This window comes from Teleopsis dalmanni, unplaced genomic scaffold (assembly GCF_002237135.1).
Source record: "Teleopsis dalmanni isolate 2A unplaced genomic scaffold, ASM223713v2 unscaffolded_contig_0322, whole genome shotgun sequence".
In the NCBI taxonomy this organism is placed as follows: domain Eukaryota; kingdom Metazoa; phylum Arthropoda; class Insecta; order Diptera; family Diopsidae; genus Teleopsis; species Teleopsis dalmanni.
Genome location: NW_024031704.1, coordinates 1 through 10,505, shown reverse-complemented (window position 1 = coordinate 10,505; position 10,505 = coordinate 1). Strand labels below are relative to the sequence as shown.

The following is a 10,505-nucleotide window of genomic DNA, read 5'->3' as shown; positions in this document are numbered from 1 at the left end:
AGATACGTATCAGATATTTCTCATAAAATATATTTTCTCAATTTTATTCATATATAACAGAGACTTCATAACAACAATTTTGGATATAAAAAAATTAATGAGGTGTAGAGTGTTTATTTATGTACATTCCTCTCCTTCTTACGGTTTGTGGAGACTATGGACAGTCACGAGATCTTGACGGTAAATTCGCACCAGATACAGTACATTGTTGAACGTTCGACGGTAGGTAATTCGTTTAACTTTTATATGTTAAGTAAGTGCGTCGCGTATAGTCGATTCCAGCTCCGCCGGCCAAGTGATGCAAACCCTTTTTTGTTTGGGGCGTGCGATCTCATTCTCCTCCAGCTCCATTTGTTGTCAGTCGTAGTCGAGATCAATCACATCCTCTTGTTCCATTGCGTGAGTTATGCAGGATTCACTGGAACTGGGTTCTGTCGATATTGTTCCTACCATTAGTGACGTAACGTAGCACGTTGGATTTTTTGTATTAGCGACATAATTACCTATTCCTTTTGCAGAAGGTTCCGCTGCTGTGATTACTACGCTCTTATTTTTAACCTCCTCCCTTGAGCCGTAGATGCTTGATTCCTGTCACTTGAAGTAATACCTGGAATCGCTTGACTATTTTCAGCTATTGGATGTTGGTGCTGGCTGGAGTCACTTGGACCCACCTTACGCTTGACGATTTTTTTGTACTTTGCTTCAACATATTCTTGGAGTTTTTATTGATTGCTGCAGGCTTCGGCAAGTATTGACATTTTGTTCTACTGTTGTTTATTTCGATCATTCTTGTGCGAAACTTTTCCGCGGAAATTTCAAATTTCGTTGTTAGTTCAAAAGACGACTGAGAACTTCCTCACGGCACACGTTCTTTAAATACTTGAATAGATAGCGGGTATTTGTTTTATGTTGCAGTTACTTTGCCAGTACATAAGTGTTAATGTCCTTTATATTTTAAGGACAACCATAGTGCACCCTAAGGTCGGCAATATGCGCCTTAGTTAATGTTGCTGTATTTTCTGCGCTAAGCTCTACTAACACTGGCGATATAAATTTTTGTACTTTGAATGGACCGTCGAATTTTGGTGCAAGTTTCGCTGAAAAATAGTTTTTGGCATTTGAGAGGGAATGTTGTCTAACCCACACTAATTGATTTATCCACGGCCTCCAATTCCGACGACGCAAGTTATAATACTTCGCCTGATTTGTTGCGACTTGTTGTAGATTGTGTTGGTTGATTTTGAACACTCGTTGTAGTTTCTCGGCTTTCACTGCAGGGGTTACTTGCAGATTTCCTGTTCCTGGGGTGCATTCGACGAACAAGTTGGCGGGGAGTCTCAACACTCGCCATTGCACTAGATAGGCTGGAGTGTAATTTGTTGAATCCGATTTCGCAGTGTTAATGGCTAAAGTGATTTCCAGCAGCATCTCGTCCCACGTACGATGTTCGTCGCGTGCCGTTTGTGACATCAGTGTCTTAATAGTTCGGTTCGCACGCTCAGTAGGATTCTCCTGTGGCATGTACGATGCTGTGGTTCTGTGTGTAATACCCATCTTTACCAACCACTGCTTGAAAACATTACTAATGAATTGGCTAATATTCTTTCTCTCAACGCTTTGATCACATTGTCGGATGTCGCTAGACATGTGGGTATCAACTCCGTTCATTTCGAAAATTTATCTAGTATCACCAGTAGCATTGTATTTCCATTTTTCGATCGCGGTAGTGATCCTATAAAATCGGCTGTGATGGTAGCAAATGGCTCCTCAGGGATCGTAGTCAGCATCATTCCTTATTGATCATTCATTATTAATAAGTTATTGTCGCTCAGAGCAATAAGAAACGAAAATGCACAGGATTTAAAAACATTAATGGGTGATTTTAGAGAAGTGTTTTATTGTATACGTAATTTAAATGTGGACACGTCAAGTTGAGATCCAGTAATAATATAGATACGGCTTCCAAAATTAAATGGTGAATTCAGAAAATTATACCAACATTCAAGAGGAGCATCAACACAAACACCAAAATTGAGCAGCTTATACGAGTTTATTGAGAGCAGAGTTAGAGGATTAGAGACAACTCATGACACAAATCGTGAAAATGAGAATAATTTTCGACCAACAGCTGTAAATGCAAAAACGCATGTAACTACAATACATACGCTATGTTTGGTGTGTAATGGTAACCATCAATTACCATAATTCGATATTCAAAGTTTCTGAATATGAAGGTGCCGGAATATCGTGAAAAGATTATGAGCACTAAATTATGTTTTAATTGCCTTCAGAGTGGGCATTTTAGTAAATTGTGCTTGAATAAAAAAAAGATGTACAATTTGCGATAAAAAACACCATCAACTTATGCAAGAACAAGTTCAAGGCAAACCAACATTCACAAATAACAAAAATAAACAGAGGATGCCAACATTGAAGAACACCACGGAGACCGAAGTGGCAGCGTCGTACAACATCCAAAAGGAAAAAACTGTTTTACTAGCAACAGCAATGGTAATTATAAGGACTACAAAACAACTCAATCCGATACGAGCGCTTCTCGATCAAGGATCACAATCTTGTATAATAACAAAACAATTAGCAAGATTAAACAGAGCACCATTAACCAATTATCAAACTAATGTAAAAGTTATCAATGGGCAAACAACAAGCGTTGTAGCCAAATGCTCATTAGAAATTCAATTTATACATGTTAGGAATAAGACCTGTCATATCGAAGCAATAGTGTTACCAAAAATCACATCAAAAATGCCGAATGCAGAATTCACGCCAGGAAAATATTTACCAGACAACGCTCCAATGGTAAAAGATGGTGATTTCAGTTTTCAGAACTATTTATTTATAAAAAAATTCAATAATATATATACAAAAGGAAGAAATTAAATGAAATCAGCATGAACAAAAATTCCCAATGGTCTTACTTTTAATGATTACCTCTGTGAAATTGCAAATGGTCTTTAGTCTAAACTTGTAGTTGGCTTGGTTCACCTTGTTTCTGTGTTCACCTGTTTGGGAAAGAAAGTAAAAGAATATACGCTTGATATATTGAATATACATATAATAGTCTCCAAGCGCGTTGACTTAAAACCGCCTTATGCTCGTAAACTATTATATATATATTTTGTATTATGTTATACACTACGACTTAACACCGCCTTCGTGTCAGATAATATTTGTTATATTATTTTATTGGTTGACATATAATGCCACTCAGTGATCATTCAAGACTCAGTGCCTCTTAACGAAACGCGTCGCCTTTTATACTGATCAGACGAGCTTTTCATGTAGCTCACTTACAGTGTTTTTTCTATTGTTTGGTGGTGGTTCTGATCGTCTCTTTGCGGCGAATTCTCTTGATGATTCTGACGTTTGTCTATTTGGTTTTGACTTTATAACCAGCACCGGTATTTGTAATTTTTAACGTCGTTTATTGATTTGTAAAAAATAATGTGCAAGTAAAGATTTTATAAGTACATTAAAGTAGCTGCGGTAAATCCAGAAGGTGTGTATTTATGATTTTACCAATTTTATGTTAATTTTAATTTTCCTAACTTCAGACTACTTCACGTGTTGCAGTTGTGGGTAGTCTGGGTAATTGTTGTTGGAAATCTATACAACAGAAATATTAAATTCCAACGTGGGTTAATTTATTAAAAACAAGACCATTAAGATACGTATCAGATATTTCTCATAAAATATATTTTCTCAATTTTATTCATATATAACAGAGACTTCATAACAACAATTTTGGATATAAAAAAATTAATGAGGTGTAAAGTGTTTATTTATGTACATTCCTCTCCTTCTTACGGTTTGTGGAGACTATGGACAGTCACGAGATCTTGACGGTAAATTCGCACCAGATACAGTACATTGTTGAACGTTCGACGGTAGGTAATTCGTTTAACTTTTATATGTTAAGTAAGTGCGTCGCGTATAGTCGATTCCAGCTCTGCCGGCCAAGTGATGCAAACCCTTTTTTGTTTGGGGCGTGCGATCTCATTCTCCTCCAGCTCCATTTGTTGTCAGTCGTAGTCGAGATCAATCACATCCTCTTGTTCCATTGCGTGAGTTATGCAGGATTCACTGGAACTGGGTTCTGTCGATATTGTTCCTACCATTAGTGACGTAACGTAACACGTTGGATTTTTTGTATTAGCGACATAATTACCTATTCCTTTTGCCGAAGGTTCCGCTGCTGTGATTACTACGCTCTTATTTTTAACCTCCTCCCTTGAGCCGTAGATGCTTGATTTCTGTCACTTGAAGTAATACCTGGAATCGCTTGACTATTTTCAGCTATTGGATGTTGGTGCTGGCTGGAGTCACTTGGACCCACCTTACGCTTGACGATTTTTTTGTACTTTGCATCAACATATTCTTGGAGTTTTTATTGATTGCTGCAGGCTTCGGCAAGTATTGACATTTTGTTCTACTGTTGTTTATTTCGATCATTCTTGTGCGAAACTTTTCCGCGGAAATTTCAAATTTCGTTGTTAGTTCAAAAGACGACTGAGAACTTCCTCATGGCACACGTTCTTTAAATACTTGAATAGATAGCGGGTATTTGTTTTATGTTGCAGTTACTTTGCCGGTACATAAGTGTTAATGTCCTTTATATTTTAAGGATAACCATAATGCACCCTAAGGTCAGCAATATGCGCCTTAGTTAATGTTGCTGTATTTTCTGCGCTAAGCTCTACTAACACTGGCGATATAAATTTTTGTACTTTGAATGGACCGTCAAATTTTGGTGCAAGTTTCGCTGAAAAATAGTTTTTGGCATTTGAGAGGGAATGTTGTCTAACCCACACTAATTGATTTATCCACGGCCTCCAATTCCGACGACGCAAGTTATAATACTTCGCCTGATTTGTTGCGACTTGTTGTAGATTATGTTGGTTGATTTTGAACACTCGTTGTAGTTTCTCGGCTTTCACTACAGGGGTTACTTGCAGATTTCCTGTTCCTGGGGTGCATTCGACGAACAAGTTGGCGGGGAGTCTCAACACTCGCCATTGCACTAGATAGGCTGGAGTGTAATTTGTTGAATCCGATTTCGCAGTGTTAATGGCTAAAGTGATTTCCAGCAGCATCTCGTCCCACGTACGATGTTCGTCGCGTGCCGTTTGTGACATCAGTGTCTTAATAGTTCGGTTCGCACGCTCAGTAGGATTCTCCTGTGGCATGTACGATGCTGTGGTTCTGTGTGTAATACCCATCTTTACCAACCACTGCTTGAAAACATTACTAATGAATTGGCTAATATTCTTTCTCTCAACGCTTTGATCACATTGTCGGATGTCGCTAGACATGTGGGTATCAACTCCGTTCATTTCGAAAATTTATCTAGTATCACCAGCAGCATTGTATTTCCATTTTTCGATCGCGGTAGTGATCCTATAAAATCGGCTGTGATGGTAGCAAATGGCTCCTCAGGGATCGTAGTCAGCATCATTCCTTATTAATCATTCATTATTAATAAGTTATTGTCGCTCAGAGCAATAAGAAACGAAAATGCACAGGATTTAAAAACATTAATGGGTGATTTTAGAGAAGTGTTTTATTGTATACGTAATTTAAATGTGGACACGTCAAGTTGAGATCCAGTAATAATATAGATACGGCTTCCAAAATTAAATGGTGAATTCAGAAAATTATACCAACATTCAAGAGGAGCATCAACACAAACACCAAAATTGAGCAGCTTATACGAGTTTATTGAGAGCAGAGTTAGAGGATTAGAGACAACTCATGACACAAATCGTGAAAATGAGAATAATTTTCGACCAACAGCTGTAAATGCAAAAACGCATGTAACTACAATACATACGCTATGTTTGGTGTGTAATGGTAACCATCAATTACCATAATTCGATATTCAAAGTTCCTGAATATGAAGGTGCCGGAATATCGTGAAAAGATTATGAGCACTAAATTATGTTTTAATTGCCTTCAGAGTGGGCATTTTAGTAAATTGTGCTTGAATAAAAAAAAGATGTACAATTTGCGATAAAAAACACCATCAACTTATGCAAGAACAAGTTCAAGGCAAACCAACATTCACAAATAACATAAATAAACAGAGGATGCCAACATTGAAGAACATCACGGAGACCGAAGTGGCAGCGTCGTACAACATCCAAAAGGAAAAAACTGTTTTACTAGCAACAGCAATGGTAATTATAAGGACTACAAAACAACTCAATCCGATACGAGCGCTTCTCGATCAAGGATCACAATCTTGTATAATAACAAAACAATTAGCAAGATTAAACAGAGCACCATTAACCAATTATCAAACTAATGTAAAAGTTATCAATGGGCAAACAACAAGCGTTGTAGCCAAATGCTCATTAGAAATTCAATTTATACATGTTAGGAATAAGAGCTGTCATATCGAAGCAATAGTGTTACCAAAAATCACATCAAAAATGCCGAATGCAGAATTTACGCCAGGAAAATATTTACCAGACAACGCTCCAATGGTAAAAGATGGTGATTTCAGTTTTCAGAACTATTTATTTATAAAAAAATTTAATAATATATATACAAAAGGAAGAAATTAAATGAAATCAGCATGAACAAAAATTCCCAATGGTCTTACTTTTAATGATTACCTCTGTGAAATTGCAAATGGTCTTTAGTCTAAACTTGTAGTTGGCTTGGTTCACCTTGTTTCTGTGTTCACCTGTTTGGGAAAGAAAGTAAAAGAATATACGCTTGATATATTGAATATACATATAATAGTCTCCAAGCGCGTTGACTTAAAACCGCCTTATGCTCGTAAACTATTATATATATATTTTGTATTATGTTATACACTACGACTTAACACCGCCTTCGTGTCAGATAATATTTGTTATATTATTTTATTGGTTGACATATAATGCCACTCAGTGATCATTTAAGACTCAGTGCCTCTTAACGAAACGCGTCGCCTTTTATACTGATCAGACGAGCTTTTCATGTAGCTCACTTACAGTGTTTTTTCTATTGTTTGGTGGTGGTTCTGATCGTCTCTTTGCGGCGAATTCTCTTGATGATTCTGACGTTTGTCTATTTGGTTTTGACTTTATAACCAGCACCGGTATTTGTAATTTTTAACGTCGTTTATTGATTTATAAAAAATAATGTGCAAGTAAATAATTTATAAGTACATTAAAGTAGCTGTGGTAAATCCAGAAGGTGTGTATTTATGATTTTACCAATTTAATGTTAATTTTAATTTTCCTAACTTCAGACTACTTCACGTGTTGCAGTTGTGGGTAGTCTGGGTAATTGTTGTTGGAAATCTATACAACAGAAATATTAAATTCCAACGTGGGTTAATTTATTAAAAACAAGACCATTAAGATACGTATCAGATATTTCTCATAAAATATATTTTCTCAATTTTATTCATATATAACAGAGACTTCATAACAACAATTTTGGATATAAAAAAATTAATGAGGTGTAGAGTGTTTATTTATGTACATTCCTCTCCTTCTTACGGTTTGTGGAGACTATGGACAGTCACGAGATCTTGACGGTAAATTCGCACCAGATACAGTACATTGTTGAACGTTCGACGGTAGGTAATTCGTTTAACTTTTATATGTTAAGTAAGTGCGTCGCGTATAGTCGATTCCAGCTCCGCCGGCCAAGTGATGCAAACCCTTTTTTGTTTGGGGCGTGCGATCTCATTCTCCTCCAGCTCCATTTGTTGTCAGTCGTAGTCGAGATCAATCACATCCTCTTGTTCCATTGCGTGAGTTATGCAGGATTCACTGGAACTGGGTTCTGTCGATATTGTTCCTGCCATTAGTGACGTAACGTAACACGTTGGATTTTTTGTATTAGCGACATAATTACCTATTCCTTTTGCAGAAGGTTCCGCTGCTGTGATTACTACGCTCTTATTTTTAACCTCCTCCCTTGAGCCGTATATGCTTGATTCCTGTCACTTGAAGTAATACCTGGAATCGCTTGACTATTTTCAGCTATTGGATGTTGGTGCTGGCTGGAGTCACTTGGACCCACCTTACGCTTGACGATTTTTTTGTACTTTGCTTCAACATATTCTTGGAGTTTTTATTGATTGCTGCAGGCTTCGGCAAGTATTGACATTTTGTTCTACTGTTGTTTATTTCGATCATTCTTGTGCGAAACTTTTCCGCGGAAATTTCAAATTTCGTTGTTAGTTCAAAAGACGACTGAGAACTTCCTCACGGCACACGTTCTTTAAATACTTGAATAGATAGCGGGTATTTGTTTTATGTTGCAGTTACTTTGCCAGTACATAAGTGTTAATGTCCTTTATATTTTAAGGACAACCATAGTGCACCCTAAGGTCGGCAATATGCGCCTTAGTTAATGTTGCTGTATTTTCTGCGCTAAGCTCTACTAACACTGGCAATATAAATTTTTGTACTTTGAATGGACCGTCGAATTTTGGTGCAAGTTTCGCTGAAAAATAGTTTTTGGCATTTGAGAGGGAATGTTGTCTAACCCACACTAATTGATTTATCCACGGCCTCCAATTCCGACGACGCAAGTTATAATACTTCGCCTGATTTGTTGCGACTTGTTGTAGATTGTGTTGGTTGATTTTGAACACACGTTGTAGTTTCTCGGCTTTCACTGCAGGGGTTACTTGCAGATTTCCTGTTCCTGGGGTGCATTCGACGAACAAGTTGGCGGGGAGTCTCAACACTCGCCATTGCACTAGATAGGCTGGAGTGTAATTTGTTGAATCCGATTTCGCAGTGTTAATGGCTAAAGTGATTTCCAGCAGCATCTCGTCCCACGTACGATGTTCGTCGCGTGCCGTTTGTGACATCAGTGTCTTAATAGTTCGGTTCGCACGCTCAGTAGGATTCTCCTGTGGCATGTACGATGCTGTGGTTCTGTGTGTAATACCCATCTTTACCAACCACTGCTTGAAAACATTACTAATGAATTGACATTACTAATGAATTGGATATTCTTTCTCTCAACGCTTTGATCACATTGTCGGATGTCGCTAGACATGTGGGTATCAACTCTGTTCATTTCGAAAATTTATCTAGTATCACCAGCAGCATTGTATTTCCATTTTTCGATCGCGGTAGTGATCCTATAAAATCGGCTGTGATGGTAGCAAATGGCTCCTCAGGGATCGTAGTCAACATCATTCCTTATTGATCATTCATTATTAATAAGTTATTGTCGCTCAGAGCAATAATAAACGAAAATGCACAGGATTTAAAAACATTAATGGGTGATTTTAGAGAAGTGTTTTATTGTATACGTAATTTAAATGTGGACACGTCAAGTTGAGATCCAGTAATAATATAGATACGGCTTCCAAAATTAAATGGTGAATTCAGAAAATTATACCAACATTCAAGAGGAGCATCAACACAAACACCAAAATTGAGCAGCTTATACGAGTTTATTGAGAGCAGAGTTAGAGGATTAGAGACAACTCATGACACAAATCGTGAAAATGAGAATAATTTTCGACCAACAGCTGTAAATGCAAAAACGCATGTAACTACAATACATACGCTATGTTTGGTGTGTAATGGTAACCATCAATTACCATAATTCGATGTTCAAAGTTTCTGAATATGAAGGTGCCGGAATATCGTGAAAAGATTATGAGCACTAAATTATGTTTTAATTGCCTTAGTAAATTGTGCTTGAATAAAAAAAAGATGTACAATTTGCGATAAAAAACACCATCAACTTATGCAAGAACAAGTTCAAGGCAAACCAACATTCACAAATAACATAAATAAACAGAGGATGCCAACATTGAAGAACACCACGGAGACCGAAGTGGCAGCGTCGTACAACATCCAAAAGGAAAAAACTGTTTTACTAGCAACAGCAATGGTAATTATAAGGACTACAAAACAACTCAATCCGATACGAGCGCTTCTCGATCAAGGATCACAATCTTGTATAATAACAAAACAATTAGCAAGATTAAACAGAGCACCATTAACCAATTATCAAACTAATGTAAAAGTTATCAATGGGCAAACAACAAGCGTTGTAGCCAAATGCTCATTAGAAATTCAATTTATACATGTTAGGAATAAGAGCTGTCATATCGAAGCAATAGTGTTACCAAAAATCACATCAAAAATGCCGAATGCAGAATTCACGCCAGGAAAATATTTACCAGACAACGCTCCAATGGTAAAAGATGGTGATTTCAGTTTTCAGAACTATTTATTTATAAAAAAATTCAATAATATATATACAAAAGGAAGAAATTAAATGAAATCAGCATGAACAAATATTCCCAATGGTCTTACTTTTAATGATTACCTCTGTGAAATTGCAAATGGTCTTTAGTCTAAACTTGTAGTTGGCTTGGTTCACCTTGTTTCTGTGTTCACCTGTTTGGGAAAGAAAGTAAAAGAATATACGCTTGATATATTGAATATACATATAATAGTCTCCAAGCGCGTTGACTTAAAACCGCCTTATGCTCGTAAACTATTATATAT

The 10,505-nt window shown here is 37.0% G+C and overlaps 3 protein-coding genes across 3 annotated transcripts; all 3 read right to left on the bottom strand.

The window, feature by feature from the left end:
• Positions 1 to 954: 954 nt before the first annotated feature.
• On the bottom strand, positions 955 to 1,554 carry LOC119663351. Its single transcript, XM_038072964.1, has one exon. The coding sequence runs from the start codon at positions 1,552 to 1,554 to the stop codon at positions 955 to 957; it is 600 nt and encodes a 199-aa protein (XP_037928892.1).
• A 3,086-nt stretch (positions 1,555 to 4,640) lies between these two features.
• On the bottom strand, positions 4,641 to 5,240 carry LOC119663350. Its single transcript, XM_038072963.1, has one exon. It carries the CDS (start codon positions 5,238 to 5,240, stop codon positions 4,641 to 4,643), a length of 600 nt encoding a protein of 199 aa, XP_037928891.1.
• A 3,086-nt stretch (positions 5,241 to 8,326) lies between these two features.
• On the bottom strand, positions 8,327 to 8,926 carry LOC119663349. Its single transcript, XM_038072962.1, has one exon. The coding sequence runs from the start codon at positions 8,924 to 8,926 to the stop codon at positions 8,327 to 8,329; it is 600 nt and encodes a 199-aa protein (XP_037928890.1).
• Positions 8,927 to 10,505: the final 1,579 nt, after the last annotated feature.